General features: G+C 41.5%; 2 protein-coding genes across 6 annotated transcripts; one reads left to right on the top strand and one right to left on the bottom strand.

Annotated features, from left to right (window-relative positions):
* Window positions 1-31: 31 nt before the first annotated feature.
* HisRS (histidine--tRNA ligase) lies at window positions 32-13,628 on the top strand. 2 transcript variants are annotated; one of them, XM_065476953.1, is made up of 8 exons: window positions 32-187; window positions 291-554; window positions 781-984; window positions 1,044-1,265; window positions 2,342-2,548; window positions 2,598-2,892; window positions 3,120-3,385; window positions 13,348-13,628. In XM_065476953.1, exons 1-8 carry the CDS (start codon window positions 137-139, stop codon window positions 13,585-13,587), a joined length of 1,749 nt encoding a protein of 582 aa, XP_065333025.1. In that variant the 5' UTR covers window positions 32-136; the 3' UTR covers window positions 13,588-13,628. The 2 variants fall into 2 exon arrangements, with proteins under 2 accessions (XP_065333025.1, XP_065333026.1); XM_065476954.1 differs by lacking the exon at window positions 291-554 and adding an exon at window positions 592-703 and having other exon boundaries at window positions 42-187.
* Window positions 4,232-21,377, bottom strand: LOC135934952 (DNA ligase 1-like). Of its 4 annotated transcripts, none has more exons than XM_065476945.1 (3): window positions 21,235-21,377; window positions 7,073-7,158; window positions 4,232-6,504 (listed from the first exon to the last, which is right to left on the bottom strand). In XM_065476945.1, exon 3 carries the CDS (start codon window positions 6,490-6,492, stop codon window positions 4,330-4,332), a length of 2,163 nt encoding a protein of 720 aa, XP_065333017.1. In that variant the 5' UTR covers window positions 6,493-6,504; window positions 7,073-7,158; window positions 21,235-21,377; the 3' UTR covers window positions 4,232-4,329. The 4 variants fall into 4 exon arrangements, with proteins under 4 accessions (XP_065333017.1, XP_065333013.1, XP_065333015.1 ...); XM_065476941.1 differs by lacking the exon at window positions 21,235-21,377 and adding an exon at window positions 10,841-11,006; XM_065476943.1 differs by lacking the exon at window positions 21,235-21,377 and adding an exon at window positions 10,111-10,821.
* Window positions 21,378-22,102: the final 725 nt, after the last annotated feature.

Below are 22,102 nucleotides of genomic sequence, written 5' to 3'. Positions count from 1 at the left end.
TGCCATGCCTCCGTGCCACACCCCCATTCCACATGCACTTGCATGTTGATGTCGGTCGTGTTCTGAGGAATAATTTAGAAAGCTGCTGACGTTTTTTTTGTGCTTTATGCTCTGATTGCGCGTTGGTCATTGAATTATGAGTAAGAGCGTCGATGCTGGTTGTGCGAACAAAGGCAAAATGACCGGGGTAAGTGAGCACTCTCCAAATGAAAAGCTGACGAAACTTTCTTGGGCTTATACCAGATGGCCTTTCGTTTTCCTTCCGAATTTTTGTCAATTATGCTCCGCAGGAAATTCGACTGCTCACCTTAAAAACCGAGTCCGAGTTGGAAGGGTTGAATGGCTATTTGGCCAGCGCGAGTTACCTGAGCGGCGAGGTGCCCACGCAGATCGATCGAGTCGTGTTTGACTCTTTGTCCGGCCCTCCCAACCCTGAGAAAGTCCACCTTGCAAGATGGTATAAGCACATAGCAAGTTTCAGTGCTGACGCGCGCAAACAATTCACCGGAGTCAACTGCGACCTGACTGGAATCTCAGTTACTCTCGGACCTGAGGTGAGAACCGATTTTTAAATTTTGGCTTTTTCAACAGCTCTCGTGGTGATGGACCAGACACTTCTTGTTTTTTCCTGAACGCTTAGAAAATGATTTCATTCACTAGGTGCGTTGCTTGGTCAAAGCAACTGCAACTCTGCTCTGTAAAGGTATCTGAAATGAGCGCACAATTTAGATAGCTAAAACTTTATTTTTGTTATATTATGATTAATTTTCTTGCCTTCAGCTCGCCAAAGGTCTCTGCACGACGAGTGCCAAGCCTAAGAAGAAAGGAAAGGGAGAGGACAAGCTGGTTTTGAAGACTGCTAAGGGCACCAGGGACTATGGCCCGCAACAGATGGCCCTCAGGGCTGATGTCCTGGAGAAAATTGTCAAATGTTTCCACAGGCATGGAGCTGAGACAATCGACACTCCAGTTTTTGAACTGAAGGTTTGAAAAAATTGATTTATTTTAATAATATAAATATTTTTATGAATTTAATATTTTAGGACGTTTTGACTGGCAAATATGGAGAAGACTCCAAGCTGATTTATGATTTGGCTGATCAAGGAGGGGAAATCCTGTCCCTCCGCTATGACCTGACTGTTCCCTTTGCCCGTTACGTGGCCATGAATAAGATTGCCTCAATCAAGAGGTACCAAATCGCCAAAGTCTACCGAAGAGACAATCCTGCCATGACTAGAGGCAGATACAGAGAATTCGTGCAATGTGTAAGTTTTTCATATTGAGTTCTTGAATTGAAATTAAGCAATCAAAATGATCTCGTTCTTTGCTAAATAAAATCAGTGCAAAGAAAGACTCGCACTGCCAGATAGATCTCGATGAGAGGGTTCCAAATCATATGAGAAAACACAAAAAAAAATGCGGAGAAAACTGGCATAATAGAGGGAGGCGTTTCCCTCTGTCGCTTCTCGCTTTGTTACAGAAGGCGGCCGGCGCGCTAGTTAATTTCACTTAATTATTATCATTCAAATTACGTTTTCGTTATCAGAAAAACTTTTCGTACGTGGTAAACAATGAATCTGTCTTTGAAAATCAGTAAAAATTTTCTTTCTGTTATGCGAAGTCTCTGAAAGCCATAAGGGTCCGAGTTTACCTCTAAAAATCATAGAAATTATTAAAATGAAAAAATAGTTTTTCTGAGATAACTCAAATAAATTAACTTAATTTTGGGTACTTTCATTTTTTCCCTAAAAAAATGTAACTGTTCTCTAACAGCTAGTTGAAATTTTCATAACAATTTTGTGCGAAAATAGTAAATCTGAGAAAAATTTGCTCAGCAGGAAAACCCTGGAAATTTTAATCAGCTTTCTGAATACTGTCAGTTTTTGACACTAATGAACTGGCGAATTTTAATGAGGCCGAACACACCCCTCAAAAAATCTGCAAAAAAATTAAAAACAAAATCTAAGAATCAAAAGAACTACTCCTTATCTTCTCACTATTAAATTTTCATAATTTTTCTCACCCAGAAGCAATTAATTTCCTTAGCTCAAAAAAAAGGACATAGCCGGTAAAATTCGAAAAACTGGATTTTCAGCATTTTAGGAAATAGGTTGGCTAGGGTTAACTTAACATTGTATTTATTTTAATTAAAAAATCCCTATTATTCCACCTTAAAAAGTACCAGTTTTTAATCAACTATGAACTCCCCAATAAACGGCTTAAGTCCTCAGATTTTCGCTTGAATAATATTAGAAAATTTATCTCCGAAATTTATTTCATGTTCCAAACTTATTTTTTATTTCTATTAGATCCAAATGTAAATTCCTTTTCAATATTTCAGGACTTTGACATTGCTGGCACGTACGATCCGATGCTGCCAGACGTGGAGTGCGTCAGAGTGGTCAGCGAGATCCTGGAAAGCCTTAAGCTGGGGCAGTACAGCATCAAAGTGAACCACCGAAGACTGCTGGACGGTCTTTTCGAGTCGTGTGGCGTGCCCGAAGACAAGTTCCGCTCCATTTGCTCAGCAGTCGACAAGCTGGACAAGGTACTGCTTCACACAAAATTAAATTCACTTCATTAATATTTAAAATCAGTGCACGTGGGAGGCCGTGAGGGAGGAGATGGTCGGCGAAAAGGGTCTTTCTGGGGACGCAGCCGACCTGATCGGAGAGTACGTCAAGCTAAGCGGCGGCTCCGAACTGGTGGAAAAGCTGCAGGCCGACCCACGGCTCCAGAGCTCCAAAGCGGCAGCAGAGGGCTTGGAAGCCATGAAACTCTTCCTGCACTACTGTTCTCTCTACGAACTGACTGGCACTGTCAAGCTGGACCTTAGTTTGGCCAGGGGCCTCGACTACTACACTGGCATTATTTATGAGGCTGTTTTGCAAGGTTTTCTTTCATACCTTTTAACATTGTTAAAAATTTATTTAAGGTTTAAATTGAATTCTAAAATAAAATTAGAAATTTAAGATCAAGATCAAAAGTAGCAGAGTAATGAAAAATAAAATATCTTAAATTGATTCAAAGAAACTTCAGCAATAGGGAAATACATTTTATATTTAACTGTTTGATATACACAAAATTTAATGTTCTATTGCTTAATTTTCTGATTTTAGAACAGGCCGGTGAAGAGTCTGTAGGCAGCGTGGCCGGCGGCGGCCGGTACGACGAGTTGGTCGGAATGTTTGACCCCAAGGGCCGCAAAGTGCCCTGCGTTGGTGTCAGTATTGGCGTTGAGAGGATTTTCTCGCTGCTGGAGGCGAGGAATGAAGACCAGAGCATCAGGTCATCACCCACCGATGTCTTTGTGGCCTCCGCTCAAAAGGGTCTGCTCGAGGAGAGAATGAAGATTTGCACCATGCTTTGGAAGGCTGGAATCAAGGTAAGACAGTCCCCTTTTGTTACTCATATTTCGAACGACTTATGCTCATTTTATCAAAACATCAAACTGCGTCTATAATATTCCTGGTAGGCAGTGCGAAAAAAATTTTGCGGGAAAAAAATTAAATAGTAACTACGAGAATGATCAGTGTCAGGGTGAAAATGCTGTAATTTAATTCAAATATTTTCCTCGCAGAGCTGCGTGAATAATTTCTCTAAGGAGTAATAATACTGTTTTAAAAATTAAAATCTGGAAATTTTAACTGTACTGTACATCATTCTAATCTGTATTGCCGTGGAATTTGAATCCCAAAGAGTGCAGCCACGTGGCATCAACCATGTAAATTGCATTTTTATCAGATAAAAATTCAACTAGTGACAGTTTGATATCGCGGAATCAGTTAATGCATCAATTTCTGAGTCATAATAATGGCCTTGTACTCTTGAAATTCCGATTTTTGCTGCTCTTTTTTCTAAAACTTAAGTAAAATGATGAATTGAAGCTTAAATTCCAATCTTATCTGGAAAGGAATTTATGGAATGAATTCTAAACTGGTCTAGTAACAATTTTTAGACGTTTATGATGATAAGGATGATAGATAATTTATAGTTGTAATTACAAATTTTTGGTGACCAGTATTCAAATAATTCTAAAAATTGTAAATTTAGTAATTTATCTCTTAACGCAAATTTTAACTTAATATCAAAACTGCGGCTTACAATAAATAAGAAAATTTTAATTTATTAAAAATCCTTTTTAGCATCCTAAAAAATTTAATTACTTAAATTCTATCTCCGTCGACAAACTTTTTATACGGTAGTTTTATGTAATGAAAATGCGCTGGAAGAGAGTACAAAATTTAATTTTTATTTCATTTTATTTACAATAGGTAGACAATTTGAACAAAATAAAGTTCACTTTGTGACATTGTTTGTAATACAATATTACATTTGACTCAATGGCTTTTCGCACGAATTCAAATAATATCCAATCAGTTTTATTCTAAAGCTGACGAATTCTCCGTGGTCCTGCACTTGCGCATCCACCTTCTTAATTTTTGGCCGGTAATGCTTCGTCCTCAGGGTGTTTGTGTAATGGTTCTCTTGCAGGTACTCGTCAAGCTCCTTGCTGCTCACGCAACCCTCTTTGTTAACGTACATTCCAGGGGGCAGCGGGTCCTCTTTTTCAATTTTGAGTTTAATTATGTTGTCGGATTGCTCGCCGCCCATAAGGCGCTCGAGTTTATTCGAGATGACGTCGTACTGCGTGTCGTCAAGTAACACCGGAATGTGGCTGCACTTAGGGGCGTGAGTATCACACGCGATCAGTTCTTCTGGCAACGTCAGTTCTTCTGGCAACATGCCGTCAGAGAATTTGGAAATGACTAGCGGTAGTTCAGGGTCAGGCTGGTCGGGGGCGGCCTCGTACTGGTCCTCAGGGTCGGAGCGGCTCGGCTCGAGGGTTGGTTTTGGCCGGCTCTCCTCGTCGGCATTGAATTCCACGACATCGTCATCAGAGAAGGTGAGGTTGCTTTGCTCCGACCTCTTGTTCTCTTTGTGATCAGGGGTGGGCTGCCTCTTTTCCGTGCTTTCAGGGCTCTCCTCGTCGGTGGGGGCTTTCTCGAACTCAGTCGAGTTGCCCTCAGAGTCGGAGAGGCTGCTTCGCTTTTTCTGTCTCTTCTCTTTCAACTTCTGCAGACTCTCTTCCCTCTTTTTCTTTTCAGGATTAGGTTTTGGCTGACGCTTGTGTCTGCTGGTGTGATTCTCCATCTCTAACTCCATCCAGTCACTTTCGGAAACAGAGTCGCAGCGTCGTTTTTTCCGTGGCTCTTCTTTCAACTTCTGCAGACTATCCTGCCTCTTTTTCTTTTCAGTACTGGGTTTTGGCGGCCGTCTTTGATTGCTGCTGTGACCCTCAGGGCTCTCCTCGTCGGTGGGGGCTTCCTCGAACTCGGTCGAATTGCCCTCAGAGTCCGAGAGGCTGTTTCGCTTTTTCCGTCGCTCCTCTTTCAACTTCTGCAGACTATCCTGCCTCTTTTTCTTATCAGGACTGGGTTTTGGCAGCCGTCTTTGCTTGCTGCTGTGACCCTCGGGGCTCTCCTCGTCGGTCGGGGCTTCCTCGAACTCGGTCGAATTGCCTTCAGAGTCCGAGAGGCTGCTTCGTTTTTTCTGTCTCTTCTCTTTCAACTTTTGCAGACTCTCCTTCCTCTTTTTCTCTTCAGGATTAGGTTTAGGCTGGCGCTTTTGTCTGCTGGTATGATACTCCTCATCGTCCAGGGCCTCCTCAAACTCTGTCGAGTCACCTTCGGAGTCAAGGAGCCTGCGACGCTTTTTCTGTATCTTCTCTTTCAACTTCTTTTCACTCTTCTTCTTTTCAGGACTGGGTTTTGGCAGCCGTCTTTGCTTGCTGCTGTGACCCTCGTCTTCAGAGTCAGATATGCTGTTTCGCTCCAGTCGCGGCTCTTTCTTTTTCTTCTCGCAGTGCTCCGACTGTTTCGGTTTCTCCATTTGGGGTGTGGTGTTGATCTGTTTTACAAGTAAATTGACCGTGGAGTATAATCGCTCAACTGTTATTTTCAATTGTTCCACTTCCTCATTTTGTGGCAACTGCTTGGAAGAGTGGGACGGCTGGTCATCCAGCCTCGGCTTCTTGGCCCTGCTTTCGGAGCCAGAATTGGAGCGGTCCTTATTCTTGCGCTTCCGGGCCGCGGTGTCGCTGGACGTGGACGGGATCTTGTTTTGCTCCTCGGTGGAGTGCCGCGAATCCTGTTGGCGGCTGACCAGCATACGGTCCTTCTGCTGGTTCATTGCATGTTGCGTCAGCACCTGCAGCTTGCGCCGGTGTTTGTCGCTACGGGGAATAGTGCCATGCTCAATGCCTGTCTTCATGCGCTGCGCTATGCGCTGGTACTGGGATATGAATTCCCCATTCTTCTTCTCCGGCGGCACGTCCTGCTGCTGTGGGCCGCCGACCTTGGTCGTCTTGCGGGAGAGGTCGCCGGCGATCTTGTTCGGGTCGACCACCACCGTCGGGGGGTTGTTGAAGGCGCCGCTCGGTCGAAGGAACTCCCGCGACTCCTTCATTAGTTTCTCTCTTATTCCGGTCATTTCAGGCTTGATCTGAAAATTAGATTATAATTAGTTATATTTAAATTCAAAGTTAAAATTTTAAAATATACTTGAAGATAATCAATATAAAAAATATTTCAGGAACGATGTTACACTGCGCCTGCTTTACAATGTAACCCATCTATGTGAATTTTTAATGACTTAAGGGAGAGGGCTTCAAACTTTCTGTGTTGGCGCAAAGTGATTGCTAGTTTAGGTCAAAACAATTGGCGTAACTGGCCAATTAGCACTCAGCACGCGAAGTTCGTATCCAATATCAATAAATCTTAATACAACATATTTTTTTAAGTAAACATTAATGAAAGATATCAGCATTTTCGTGCCACATACTATAAATAAAATAGCTGACGTTGGCAAGCCGAGTTTAAAAGAGATAAAATTCAGCTCACATATTCCCAGAATAATTTTCCAAAACCCCCCACGCGATATTATTGACTTAAAATGTGCAATGAGCACAAGCCGTCGCAGTGTGTTCCGTTAGAGTAAATTTTAAGCAGCTGCAGCAATACTTTTATCAAGTTCTTATCATTCAAAAAATAAGAGCAAAACTCTTTCTAACCTTGATAACGATCGTAGCCACTCCAGCTTTTTCCAGGCACTTGGCTGCAAGCCCAGTTCCGCCGCACCCGCGAACAAACGCACCTCCTGGACAAAAAAGACAAAAGTTGTTACAAACACGAATTCAAAAACAGATTCACAACACTAGAAATATCAGAGCAGCACAGAAAGCCAAAAGCAGACACGATTCGTAAATTCACCAAATAATTAACATCCGCTTATAACCAGATATTTAAATACATAATGGCAAAAAATCAGATATATTGATTTGGTAAATGTATATTATGTATGTATGTACGTACAGTATTTTTCTCTCCATGAGATTTAGTTGAGCAAAAATATGATTTGCGACTAGCCCGTGACGCGTGTCAAGGCGAATCGTGGAATTGACTGCGTGTATCACGTACGCAATTTAACTGTCCGTTCCATTCGGTTGAAAAATAGTTCGGGAGCCAATATCGTAGCACCCTGAAGAAGACCGCGTGAGGATTGTGAGGAGGCGTGCCGTGCCTTTAGTTAATTTTTGGTTGGTTCTGTTGGTAGTTGGTACGTGATCAGCGCTGCAGTAAAAAGGGAACGAAAAGGGAACTAAAATGCAGCTTTGGCCGTGTGCCCCGTGTGGACTGTGGAGAGAAGCAGGAGAGAGAGAGAAGCTTCTCGGCCTTATCGCTTTTCGTGCAGCGTTATCGAAAACGCTTTCGTTCTTTTTCTCCTCTCCCTCTCCCATGCGCGTTTCTTTCAGCAGCGGGTCGTACATTTACAATGCTAGTCCGTCTTGGCTCAACGAAAGAATGAAAAAAAACACCCCCAATAGTGTGCAGTTGTTGCCGCTGCACAGCTTTAGCTTTATTGTGAGCTTTCGTATTTCGTATCGCGCGTCTCAAACGTTCGAACAATTTATACCGTGTCAGGGGGGCAGCGGAGCGACTGAAAACGTGAAAAGCTAAATGTGACGAAATCCCCTGCCTGCCGCTTGCCTACTAGAAACGACTAAACGTCCCTTCCTTAAAAAAAAGCTGCTCTGCTCGAGCCGCGGCTCTGCCAACGAATTTCCTCGGTAAAAATATATTTCCTTAACTGGATCTGCCAGTTTATATATTTTTCATTTAAAAAATGTAATGTCAGACTCTTCGTCAAAATGCGGCTGCTCTGGCTTTCTGTGCGGTCACTCACAATCAGCTATCTCATGAAAAATATTTTTAAAATGTTAACAGCCCGCTTAGAAAGACATGCTGAGGAATAAGCGGGCGAAGTAAGACTATCCGAGATAGTGGATTTCAAAATCCTCTGTCCTAAATAATCTTGTTTCTCTTCAGCTCTAAAAAAATATTGCTCTCGAGTCTCGAGAGTAGGAAAAAATCAAGTAAAAATATCAAGACTGTAGTACACGAAAAAAGGCGCTCGGCGCTCGCACTGCTCGCAAGAGTGAAGAGCGGTGGAATTCGTGTGGAAGCAGAAGCTGTCCGCTTAAAGTTTGAGCTTGTAAAATATTTTTTCTTCTCTGCGTCTGCGCTACTACTAAGTGCGGAGAGGGAGAGAGAAATATATCTTCAAGTTCTCAAGCGAACAGGAGAGCCAGAGACCGAGCCGAGCAACGAGTTGCTCTGTCAAGGCGAAAGGCAAGAGTGAGGATTTTGTGACACACTTCGTAGTTCGTACCTAAAACGAGCGCTCTGAGCTCTGATTGTGAGCTAGAGTGGGGATTCGAGAGCCAACCTCTTTTCCCCTACCACTGAGTCAGGGTGTTGGGGTGGGGGAATGTGTTGCGCAAGATAGTGATTCTGCTTTGGCTCTCTGACCCACTTCCTCTTTTGAAACTGGATTTAAAATGTTAGAAAAACTGGCTGAGAAATAAGCGAGCGAAAAAAATCTATCCAATGATAGTGGAATTCAAAATCCACTGTCATAAATAATCTTATTCAGTGCTAAAGAAAATTTTGCTCTCGAGAGTAGGATAAAAATAAAAAAGAACCAAGAAAAATATACACGATTAAAGCATAGGCGCTCGCAGGAGTAAAAAGTGTTTGGGGGTGGGTTTTGGGGAAGCAGAAGCAGTCCGCTTTGAATTTAGCGAATTTAGGACCGTCCTTACTTTAAATATGAGCTTGTATAAATATTATCTTCTCTGCAATATAAAGTGTGGAGGGAAAAATAATATTTTAAGAGACAGAGCAACGTGTTGCTTCGTCCAGGCAAGAGCAAGAGTGAGGAGTTGAACAAGTTAAAAACCCCAGTTCGAGAGCTCTGCGCTAGAGTGGGGATTCGAGAGGCAACCTCTTTTTCCCCTACCATTAGGTCAGGGATTTGTAGAGGGGGAAGGCGCAAGAAGCGCATGACTGATAACTGGCCAAAACTACTCTAGCCAAAACCTGCATGACAGATATTCAAAATATTTTCATTCACAATTCACACCCCACCATGTGCCAATAAAACGCTGAAATGGAACAATGGAAGTGAATGTTGGCCTCTCTAAATATCTAATGGCAACCTTTCAATTTTCAGCTTTTTCTCATTCCTATAATATAGAATTTCAAGAAATGCTTTTAGACCCGTTGCGTTTTTTAAAACACCCTTTGTTAAAGGTACCATGTGAAAGTTAGGACCCCAAGGAGCCCATTGCTAAATGTTGTTTTTGAGAGTTTTAGTTAACTGCACATGCGTCAAATCGTGTTTTGCAGCAAAACAGCGCGGTGACCAATCAGATGAGCCAGCTCTCTACGCCACCTAGCGTCCATCTCTCCAAGGAGAGATCCTCTTTGCCTTCGCAGTTTACTAAAACGCTCAAAACCAACATTTCGGCAAAGGGGTCGGTTAGGTCCCAGGGGCCAAGTTAATTTAGCCTCAATAAGTATTCTCAACTTCAAAATAGGGTGTTTTACAAAATTCCTCAAGGACATAAGTCATGAAAATTAGAAATTTATTTCATACACATTAAAAATGTGTTTGGCTACAACGGAGCACCTTTCAAATAATTTTGATTGCTTGGCAAGATGTCCACACCGTCTACTTTCTATCAGAATATATTTCAAAATAACTCACTTTCTTATAATGCTGTTTAGGCTGCTCAGAATGAAGTGGCATTTGAAGTCAAGGACGCCCTGGATTTAAACTACTTCCCCTCTCTCGTTGAACGAATCCCCACTCTCTCTCTTAGGCTCTGCCCCACCACTTCTTTCCTTAGCCTGTCCTGAAGTGCTACTAGCAAATATCAACGCTTAGATCGAATTAGTTAATTAATTAATACCAATTGTTGGAAATTACACCAAATAAGGCAATCTACTTCACACATTCACACAACATCTCTCATTATTCCAGAATGGTTGCAACATGTAATGAATAAAAATTTGCAGGAACTAATTCATTCTCTTTAGATATTGTGTTGCTCTTAGGTTGTGGAGCATCATTTATTCAATTTTATTTCAAATCACCGGCACTCGTAACGTAGAAGTGAATTTCAGCTTTCGGATTGAATTTCTTCTCAAACGGCTGAAGGTCTGTACGCGTTTATTCGCTGAAATTATTCGTTCTTTATTTATTGAACGTTTCAATTTGCGCAAAAATCTTTCCAATATTCGTGCGAGGTCTGTTGATTCCTAGCAGGGATCTAAAAGAACTCGGACTCGCCACCGGCCAGGAGAAGGTTGCTTCAATCATTAAATCGTGGTTGTCCAGGCTCCCTCGAATTTCGTCATCCGTTTTCAATGCAGCTACTCTGTGCCCCTAAAGATCCGCCCCAGTGCACGAAACCGCTCACTGTTGCACGTCTCACCTTTTCTTCTGCTGCAAATAAGCGCCGAACAAAGCCATCTGTCTGTCTCTTGTAGCTGTAGTTCGGTCGGTGCTCGATGGGTGCTAGCCGAGCACTGGCAAAAATCATACTCGTCCGCGCGCTTGTATACCCGCTGGCCGCCTTCCATCATCCCCACCTGCGGTCACCGCTCTCGCCAAATTTTTTCGATACGCTCAGCCGCCCGTAATTTACATTTGAGACGGAGAAAGATTATGTACAAATTATGTAAAAATATACTAGTACGGAAATTCAGATGTGCGTGAGTTAATTAAATTTATGCTTCCTCCTCAATTCAGGCGCTCTTTCGGCCCTTAAATTACTAAAGCTCAACCGGGACCAGATTTGCGATAGAATTAGTATTCACTGCGAAGATCCAAGATGGTGTCTGAGTGTGGGAAACAAAAAGCTCTCTTTGGATTGCCGTGCGAGTGTCAAGAGTTTGTTTTTACGAATTAAAAGACACAATAATTAGTACATACAAGTAATGCAAATTATGTCACAATATTGACGAAAACTTGTTTTTTTTTCGCGCATTTTCACATGACCGCACGAATCTGGCTCCCACTGCTAAAGCTATTATCATTTTGTATTTATCAGGAACTTTCTAAGCTCTGGAAAGTGTATTTTTAATTAGAAATTCTGGTTTAAAAATTGGGAAAAGCTAAGAATAGCCCCGAGAACCGTTTCATTTCCAAGAAAATCATCAAAACAAGTAGCAAGCACTGTTTCCTTATTGAAAATCAGAGTATTATAACAATGTATTGTAGATTTTGCATTTAGAGTCGTTTGCAAAATTACTGTTGCAGATTACTGTTAAATTAAAATTTTTTTGATTCGCCACGGAGAATTTGAAAATTGAGTTTGACCGTTTAGATAAGTTTGTGCGGCTAGAATGCGTGGCCTTGGGTATTGAGACCGAGGGTAAAACTCTCGCGGCGCTGCATAATGAAGTAAAGTATCACTTTTTAATGAGGGCTCCAAAGAAAGACCTAAAATCACGGGGTCGTGGATTAAAAAGTATTTGCCCTCGTCCTCTTGAGTGGCACTAACTCTTTCCGCGATTATATATTATGCCTTTCTTTGGCGCCCTCATTGAAAAGTGAGTGCACGACCTTTACTTCATTATGCCTCGCACAAACCTCTCCTCTAAACGGTCAAACTTGTCTTCACGCCTTCATTTGACTAGTGCATATTGTTGTTTTTACAATAAATGCTAAAATTCCAAATTTAACTCAAATAACTACTTGCTTGTGCTATTAATTATGCAAAATGTTCTTCATTGTTTGCTTATTAAGGTTTGAAGAGACAGAAAAAGAAATTTGTAGATCAAGCAAAATAATTTCCAATACAACGCTCGATTGTATTATTTTACAAAGCAACTAACCTGTGGTGATATTTTATGGGTGACGCACATAGAGACGGCTTCCACGAGGCATTAAACGAAAAGGTCCACTTAAAATTATTCAAGCCATTCAAGCAATACAATTGGGAGTGCAAGTAACCTGTTTGACGCAACGCGTGAACAAAATCTACTTAATAATTGTGCCACCACACCTTCACTTTAAATTGTGCCGGCGATTAAATCACAAAAAACGCACGCGTTGGTCTAAAAGTTCATGGTTATTGGCCGATAATTTAAATTGGAAGTAAAAAACCACATCCTCCACGATACTCTAGAGAAATTGTGATTATTTAAAAAAATTCCTCAAGCAGTGTTGCAAATTTAATATTTCTTTCTGATATCGCTTGTTTCAGCGTGTTCCAAACTATATGATTGCTCTGTTAGGAAAATATTTCGCTTCTAAAAAATAACAAAGTGCAAAAATGTGCTGCATTTTTATTTGGACACACTGCCTTTGGAGGCTGCAACTGTGCTGTGTTCGTGCGGGCTTCAGGCTCGACTTTCGCACTTTCTGCTGTAGCAATCACTTCACTGTTCTAGTTGGTTTGCGATGTTGAAGACAATGATTGTTGCGAAACTACTAACCTTTAATGTTCTCTTCAACATCTCGGCTGTGGTGATGTCTCGGAGAATGAGAGAGTCCTGCTTGTTGAAACTGTCCGCACCCCATAGACTGTTTTCCCAATTTGTCTCCGTGCTCCGAAACGGTCGCCCTGCTTCTAACCCCGAGTCTTCTTGCGCACCCCTATTTATTCTCTCTTTCTCCGACCGACGCCGCCACGCCTAATAATTTTAATATTTTACATCAGCATAATTCTTCACGCCTTGCCATTCGCGCACCATGCGTTTATGCGTTTTTATTTGCTCAGCTCTTTTTCGCACTGAACAAGCACCATCCACAAAACACACACGAAAGACATAATAAACATAATTTCCTCGCGTTGCCAAAATAGCATGTATGTACATAACAATTTTTTTAGGAAAATTGCTACAGAATTTAATGTATATTTTATTTTTAAATTTCTATGTACAAGAAAATGTTATTGGTAATTGCATATGATATATTTTAAATTTTTATTTGCAGGCGGAGCAGTCGTATAGGGCGAACCCGAAGTTGCTGGCGCAGCTGCAGCAGTGCGAGCAGAGCAAGATCCCTTTGGCCGTGGTGCTAGGCGAAAGCGAATTGCAGAACGGTGAGGTCACAGTGCGTGTCGTCAAGAGCCGAGAGGAAATTAAGGTGAAGCGCGACACACTCGTCAACGTTCTCCCCGAATTATTGGCCACCCTCAGGGAGAAGGAAAATTCACTGTGTGAAAAGAAATAAAGCCAAACAGAGCCAAGCTTTTTTAACTGCACATCGCTAAACCATTTGCATTTAAATTATTCCCCTGAATACTCTAAAAGTGGGCTGCCAAAGTGAAAATTTCATGCTATGCAAGATAGTCGTTATTAAAAGGATGATTTTTATTATTTTTGAGGCAGTTAAATATTTATTGGGACGGATATCGTTTTTACACTTTGCTAGATTTTAAAGGTTTCATTATTTTTCTGGACCAGTGTCAGGGTGACGCCGTGCGCTAGCTCCTCACAATTTCCAAAAATGGTGCCCTGTTTATCACTGAGAATATGATAAATTTCATGTGTTTTACACCGTTGGTCTCTAATGGGTATAAAATTAATTAATTAATGTTTATTAGTGGAAATGTGACAAATATAATGAAATAAATTTTTAAGTACACAATCTCCTTGGCCATAAATTTATATTCAAGTTTATTGTTTATTAACCAAATTTTTAACACAAAAATCAGAAATACTTTTTATTCAACATAAGTAAGTCGGGCCAAGTGAAGTACTTATAAAATGTTGAGAATGATTTGAATTCGCCTGAGAAGATTGAAATGTTCTTCTACGGCTAACAATGCGCTCGGAAATGCGGTTTTGGAATGGAACGCGTCTAACAATGCGCTCGAGAATGTTCTTCGTGCTCGATAAAATGTCATGCTGGACACACCGGCTCCCGTCAGATCACCGAAGTTAAACAGCATTCTTTGCAACCCCTACCTGGATGGGTGACCGTCTGGCTGCCGGCTGCATAGCTCTAGGCCGACTCGCTACTTGCTGGTTTGCACCTTTCCAGCATGCGTGATTTGGCATCACGAGACGAATGTCTGGCGTTCCATGAAAGTCCTCGGTGCGGAGGCAAGTGGCCCTTGAGTGGGCTGGGTCCCTGTGCGGCCTGGTGCGCCCAGGTTATCCGTTCGCGGTGTTTCAGCATTTTTGCTAGTGCAGTGCGCCCCCTTCCCGGTCCTCAGACAGGGATATAAAGCAAAAAAAATGTTTTACGCAAGTTTTTATGCGAGCCCCGCGCATAAATCATTCGTTCTTGAAGGCCCTTGAGCACAGATCGGCCGGGATGCCGGTGTCTTGCGGTGGCTGTTGAGTATGCCAGTGGCCACTGATATTTCTTGTTCCATCTTGAGATTTTAGATTTATTCGTGTTGGGGTCCTAAAATATTCACGTGCCACAATAGTAGATTAGGGTAGAGAGGAGAACCGAGACGGGTTTTTGATCCCGTTTCTGTCACGTCCCAGATAAAAATTAATCCTGTCTATGTCCCTGTCTCATTTTTTCCTCTCGGGTTCGTCCCTGTCCCTGTTCGCTCTTAACCTTGTCCCTGTTTAGTCCCCCCTCAACCCATTACCTGACTCGTAATTTTACAAAAGTCTACTTAACTTTTAAAATTAGCCATTTTTGTCAATAAATAACAATTGTATGTATATTTTAACCCTCGCAAGAGTGCTCACTTCTAAAAATGGGTCGGCGGAGTTAGTGACTTTTTACTACTCTATTGCTACCAGGGAATTTCGGAAAACCACTTCATTTCAAAAAACTGTTTTTTGCGGGGTTTTCCGGAACACATGCATTTTTATGGAAGGCAAAAAATTGTCATAATTCATGTTAGATGACCAGAAATAGGGATTTTACATAATCAGTATAAAAGCCGTCTCTACATTAGGGAAATCACGATCGCACGCTGCGGTTTTGGTCTGCTGGCGCGCGTTGGGGCAGAGCAGACACTTCACGGTTTGCTTTTTTACAGCACATCATCAGCCATCATCCACGTAGGGTGCATGATAAACATCAATATAAATTCCTCATGGCATTAAAGAGGTTTAAAGGATAAATTTATGCTGGAATTTCACCGTTTAGAATCTCATCATCTCTAGTGTTTTACAATTAAGTCTTACATCAAATAAAACTAATTATATCATAGAAACCCGACAAACTTTATAACCAATTTAGTCGCAAGGAGTAAAAATATAATAAAAAGATGTCAACAGTTTTAAATTTGGAGATAAATCTAAAATCAAAATCCTTAAAGGAATTTATGAAGTGTTCACAGTCATCGTGATTACTCAGGTTTTTGGTCCCCAACAATCTGTTGATAATGGTTCAAACAAACTTTATATTAAATATATTTTCAAAGAATAATGTATCTAAGGCTCTATACCCATTATGGGTCAAATTTGACCACCAGAAAAAGAGATACAGAGCAAATTCTCTCAATCAGTAGATTGTACCAGCGACAAGCCCGCATATAATTAAGCTTTTATATCAATCTGAAAGAATAAACTACAAGTTTTTTATGCATTGACTGTATTTTGTTTCAATTCAACTTGAATAACACGATCTTTAAAACACCAAAACAGGATTTCAGCAGGAGCTCCTCTGCCAATCGAGGGAACTGTTCTCGCACACACCATAATTAAACAACTTCTGAAAATTCCGTTATAATTTAAATACCAAAATCTTGAAGAACCGTTTGAAATTCGATAGCACCAAAATTGGACCCTAATTCATTTATTTATATTTTGGTGTTAATTTTTTCCTATACAAAATACACACCAACAACTGACGACTTTTCTTTTCTCAAGAAAGATAGTCGGGTATTAAGGAAAAAATACAGAAGAGACGATTCTAGACAGAAATCCAAGGTACTGGCGTTCAAATGCAACAAGTGTCAGAAGTTGTTCTTATCATATACGAAATTCATGTAGTACAGTCCAAATATCATTGTAAAGAACCAAAATAAAACTGAATAGTTTAATTAAAATTAGTTTTTCTAGTTTAGTACTTGACTGTTGAACTGATAGAACTTAATTAATTCCTAAAGTTAGAAATGGAAGGTTTCCAAACCACGTTAAAAGAATTCACTTCTCATAACATGAATTTAATTAGATTTTGTATTAATATATTATTTGTTAACTAAGAAAATAAAATTATTTTGTTATATCTATGAATTTTAGTCGCTTAGATTCTTTAATCACCAGGTTGACTGAATGAAAGAGTTTGATTTATCTACTGGATCTTTTTTACATATAATTTACACTCAAAATTATACGATTCATAGAATTTTGTGTGTATCAAATATTATTACCCTACTCCACACTATAAATTTAATTAATCGAAATATAGCTAGGAACGGAGTACAAGAATAGAAATGAACTTCTCTTCAAAATTAATTCTTAGAGAAGAAAGAAAGCTCAGTGAAATACAACTGCTTCTCACCATTCACTGCTCCGCCAAAATTGTGAAGTCAGCGGACGTCTGCCACACTTGCCTGTTGTTAACGCGTTGAAAAATAACTCTCAATAGTTACTCGAGGGCTATCAGCCTATGCTTATATAGTGACAAGTGTAGCAATCGCCCGACAGAAAACACATTCGAGCATTTGAGTGACCAATAGTTTCACCTTACTTTTGCAATAAAAAAACATTCTTATACAAATAACATCCTATCTATCGAGATTTAAGTGCTTTCGATTTTAATCTTGTTTACAATATGTTGGTAAATTTAAGGGGTCCATACTCCATACACTTGTGCAATGAAAAACATTTCTTAAAAAAAAACTAGAGTTAAGCAATTTCGTTTTTCATCCAGTAGTACTTTGTTATCATAGGGGATTTTATAAATTATGAAAAAACGTTTAATAGATGATTACAAAGGTAGGAGTTATAAAGGAGCAATTTTCTCGAGGGTGAATAACTCAATCATTGTTGTGTCAATGAAGGGATCCGATATTTTTGCTCTGCGGGTACCTATTAACGTTTGGATAGGATTAAAATTCCTGAGAAAGAGAATTAAATAATGCTTTTCACCTTTACAAATTAGTTGCATGCCGCGCGCTCTCTTAAGCTCGAGAACGAGCACAATTTTTTTTTCTTTCCCCTTACACAAATGCAGCGACTGCTGCAGCTCTCATCGCATCATAAATCATAAAACGTCTCTAATTTTAAGGAAGATGAAGGCATCGAATGAGACCTTCTGGCCACCTTTGAAAGTGTAATAACAGTGCCTGAGCACTGCTTCCAAGTAATGTGTGTGTGTTTCGAACAACTTGTCGCCGAATCTGTGTATGAACGAAAACTCAAGTGTATTCAAACAAAAAGGTGGCCAAATATTTTCGCTGAATACTGAACTGAATGACTGATTTTATTTTTCCCTCTGCCATAAAAAAATGTTTTGTTATGCAAGGCGGGTGCGTTTTCGCAGATGTACGTGAGTAAAGGCTGAGAAGCAGCGACTGTCGAAAAACATAATAGTGCTCGTGCAATATAGTTTACATTATACAAACTGAAGTTCGCTTTAGTTAAATTTTATTGATTTCAAAACAAAATCCCTTTTTGGTCCATTATTGCCACCTCTCTTAAAAAGAATTTGTTAATGCGCTGGTTGTACAAGCTCGAATGCATTTCTTATTTTTGATTACGCTTCTCCGAGTGTAAGCCTTTTGTCGCGTTTGGGCACTGGCCTCCACATACTCGTCTCGGCTCCATGAGTTATGGGATCGCTCAGCCATCTCGAGAAACCCCTAGTAATTTATGACCTTCATTAATTGAGCTTTGTGACAACACACTAATCTGGCTTTTCCTTTTTCCACTTAAGAAGTGTAACACGCGAGCGACATTCTTGATCTGGGCTATTTTTTTAATAATTAAAGTGTGGATGGATCCGTTATTTGTGCCTAAATAAGGCTCTGCATAAAAGGTTAACCGGGGTGCAAGTGATTAATTTAAATATTGTAACATGTAGACGATCGAGTCTACAGATTTCTTTTCTGCCAGATAAAGGCTGACATTTTTGGCCTAATTTCTTTTATTTAGATTAGAGAAGTTTAGTTTCATGGAAAATGAGTGCATGGTACTTAATTATTGGTATAACGCCAATTGCTGGCCATCTGGCTGCCAACTGGAGGTATCCCCAGGCGGGCAGCCAAACGTTGGCTCTTGGTTAACTGTTTTTGAGGGGTTATTGCGCGTCGTATTTTAGAGAAAGGATTCACTTGCGCGCGCACTCGCATCAAAAATGTACTTTATGTCTGGCCAAACAGTAACTGTCAGCATATAAGTCGGGCCGGATCAAAAAAGAGATACAGCCGACCATTGTTGATTGTTGAATATATGATCTAGAGCACATTGCATGTTGCATTCATGGAGTTAGGCAGAAATGCAGCGGAAGTTTCACTTTTTGTACTATTTGGTAAATAATTAATTAGGCAAAATGAGGGGGCAAAATGCGACAGCGACCCCCGGGGTTTTTAACCCGGAGGCCCGCCGCCCGGCCCCCTCTTTTGTAAAACGCTTCCCTACATGCTTCTGGGTAAAAAAGCGGCAAAACCGCATCGATCGCGACTTAACCCGATTGGTCCACACGAGAGGTGCAAGAAAGTGTTCCAGTGCGTTTTAAACTCGATCCTAGCATAGAAGAATTAAAAAAATAAATCAAAAGTGGGCCTTATTGCATCGTTTTAGAGGTGACGGGAGTTGCAGGGGGTGGAAAATGCGCCTATAACACGCTAAATTTTACGGCGAGTTCGGTCAACACCGGGTTTGGGCTGTGCGTCCCATAGGAGCCGAGATATAAGAGTTTTAAAGTCGAAAAACGGGGTTTGGACAATAATTATTTTATTCGGGAGGGGGGGGGGTGCGCACGCGGGCCCAGAGGCCCCGCCGACGGTTTTTAGGTAGTAAAAAACTTTTTTACGCCGCGATTATCACTCTATACTCTTTGGCAAAAAGTAACTGTAAACCGATTTTCAAAAATTTGGGGCCCATTGGCGAATTTTGGCGGAGGTTTAAAAATTCGGATTTTGCACAGACGGCAACGGGGGCCGTCGTAAAAGCGCCGCAGTTTATTTCAATTTTGGCGATCGGATCAGTACGAGTGAGTCGAAAGACGCCCTAATCTCGATTTTCAGCGATTTTGCTCTACCAAAATTCATTTTATGCGGGTTTTTTGGTTTGAGTGTGTGCCAGCCGCGACGAGATACACGCACGCAGAATTTCTGCTCCCATGAATTGTTTGTCAAACGTTGCTCAAAGCCACATCATCCGTTTATAATTTTGCCATACTCATAAAACTGCTCGTCGGCGTCTCCAAATGTAAACTAAATTGCACAATCAACAAATCGTTCTCTTGTTCTAGCGTCAACTCGGCGCCACATCTGCTGACACTTTTATTGCTTCTCGCCTTATACAACTAAACGCTGCTCACGAGCCCGAGTCGTGATAGCTGACATAATATACAAAATTGACCTCGGCTCTAAATGGTTCTAATTAATGAAAAAGTAACTTACATTAAATTTCGTTTCCCAATGTCATTAATTTAGAATGTAATTTCTCGTGACCGGATTTTGCCAAATTCCACAGTCACAGATGATTTTTCAGCAGCTTTGTGCTCATTTAACCATAGTTGGTGGCGAATTTTCGCCCTCGCCACCACCGACCTACCTCAGGTCACGCACCCTGAGAACTGTCAATACGTGGGTTTGCCGGTGCCAACGCTTCCTTTCGCTTATTTTAAGCGGATTTCGCTCTTGCGGAGCGGTGCAGCATGCACAGTGCACAGGGGCAAGCTATTACTTTTGGCCGGCCCGCACACACTTTTCATTGATTTTTTTTTTTTAAATTCTACCCACCTCTTATCAGACGTGTCTAGCGAATAGATTTCAACTGGCATACCTGACCAACCTTTTCCAGGGTACCGCGACCTGAGATCCTTTCCCAGGCCGAATTTTAATGCTTTTTCGCGATTTCTGGCAAATTTGACGATTTTTCAACCTCGCCTGTTCCCGGCCTTCCTAAGGTTAAGCCACCTGAAGATTGTTATTATGCGGTTCAGCCGGTGACGTCGCTTATTTTCGGCTCTTTTGAGTGTCTCAATGCAGATTTTGAACGCGCACACGGGTGGAGAGGGGCACCGCGAGGCGCCACCAACACTTATCCTAATTTCGCTGTGCGGCGAAGCACTTTTTTTTAGCAGAGCACCTTTCCGCGGTGCAGAGCGGCGAGGCCCTTTGCAGTGAAGCATTATTCACAAGATTACACGGGATGGCAAAGCGCTGTGTGGCGAAGCGCTTTGCGGAGGAACGCTTTTGCAGCGAAGTGCATAGAGCGGCAAAGCTATTTTCAGCATCGCGGCAAAGCGCTGCGTGGTGCCGCGCGGCGCCCGAACGACTCTTTTTTTCAAACTTCGCATATTGTCCAGAACCGCATTGTTGAAAGTCAACCCACGTGCTCACGCAACGATCATTTTTAATTTTCAAGAAGCATTTACTAATCTCCGTATCGGGAGCGCCTCGGTTTTTTCTGTCTAATAATTCGACGGGTTGAGGGATTATAGCTCACGAACCCTCCCTGGAAGGGCCTCGCCAGTCGCCGACGCCGAGCCCCGCCGCCCGCCCCCACCGTGGTGGCCTTTTTCAGGGTGACCCACACCGAGATCGCTATCGGAGCGGGTTTTTTTATTAGATTTTTCCGGCGCCAGCGGGCCCTCGCTGCGCTGGGGAGAGTTGGGTGAGTCGATTTGGGGTAAAATGCAAGGAGGGTGTAAGATGAGCTTGCATTAACGCTTGGCTTTGGCGTTAGGGCGTGTAATTTCGACATATTTAAGAGAACAAGATGTACTTACAGAAATGCCAGGATGACCATCAATCGAATTGCCAATTTCGGGTTGATATCAAATTGGGATTTAAGCAGTTGACACCGTGAGGGGAGGGGGAGCCGTGGCAGACTATTGACTGAATTGGGCTGCTTCGGGTCGCGACAAGTTGCAGGAGATGCTCCGGCCAGACACAAAAAGCACGGTGGTGCGTTGAGCATAATATGAACTCGAGCAGGGGCTGAGAAGCAGCCTCACTGCCGTCGTTTTGAAAAGTGCGAGAAGAACACAGTGCGCCTTCCTCTTGCAACTCCGTGTTTTTATATACTCATTGCCCCGCCTTGAGGGGCGCGAGAATCTGCACGTGGTCTTTGGGATGTTTCCTCTTCTTTTGGATAAGCTCCCCCAAGACAGATTGCCACATTAGAACTTGAATTATTAGATCACTTATGGTGACAATCGCACCCTTTTGTCTACAGCCCATTAAATTTTTTGCCTTTAAAACAACAGCCTTTTTTAGGCCCATTATTGCCTGGTGCTCTGATGCGTTTGTCTACTTTCGGAAATGCATCTCCATGCCAGGTGTCACCTCGTGTTCATTTTAATTCTTTCTTAATTATCTTGGCTCCGTGAGTAAGGGATCGCACAGATATTTTTAAGAACCGTGCGAATTTTATGGCTTTCAATAATTGAGCTTATGCTGATTAAAAAAGAATCTGAAATAAATCCTCGTACACTTTGTCTACGAACTACATTAAATTATGTATTATAACCATTCCTGACGACAATTCAAAAGTCACCTGTAAATATTCCGACTTAATGAATAAAGGTTTTGTTGAATTGACCCGCATTTTTCTGGAAAAACCCAATTTATTGAAAAAACTGTTTTTGTGCAGGT

The sequence above is a fragment of the Cloeon dipterum genome, chromosome 2 (genome assembly GCF_949628265.1).
Source record: "Cloeon dipterum chromosome 2, ieCloDipt1.1, whole genome shotgun sequence".
In the NCBI taxonomy this organism is placed as follows: domain Eukaryota; kingdom Metazoa; phylum Arthropoda; class Insecta; order Ephemeroptera; family Baetidae; genus Cloeon; species Cloeon dipterum.
The sequence above is the reverse complement of the archived record's forward strand: the minus strand, read 5'-3'. Positions and strand labels throughout refer to the sequence as shown.

Excerpts from the sequence above, each read along its gene's own strand:
- HisRS (XM_065476953.1), top strand. The coding sequence starts at position 137 with ATGAGTAAGAGCGTCGATGCTGGTTGTGCGAACAAAGGCAAAATGACC. Across the intron at positions 2,549-2,597 it reads CAGTCGACAAGCTGGACAAG|TGCACGTGGGAGGCCGTGAG; the intron begins GTACTGCTTCAC and ends ATTTAAAATCAG. Across the intron at positions 2,893-3,119 it reads TTATGAGGCTGTTTTGCAAG|AACAGGCCGGTGAAGAGTCT; the intron begins GTTTTCTTTCAT and ends TTCTGATTTTAG.
- LOC135934952 (XM_065476941.1), bottom strand. The coding sequence starts at position 10,991 with ATGATGGAAGGCGGCCAGCGGGTATACAAGCGCGCGGACGAGTATGAT. Across the intron at positions 7,159-10,840 it reads TATTTGCAGCAGAAGAAAAG|GAGGTGCGTTTGTTCGCGGG; the intron begins GTGAGACGTGCA and ends TTTTTTGTCCAG. Across the intron at positions 6,505-7,072 it reads TGGCTACGATCGTTATCAAG|ATCAAGCCTGAAATGACCGG; the intron begins GTTAGAAAGAGT and ends TCTAATTTTCAG.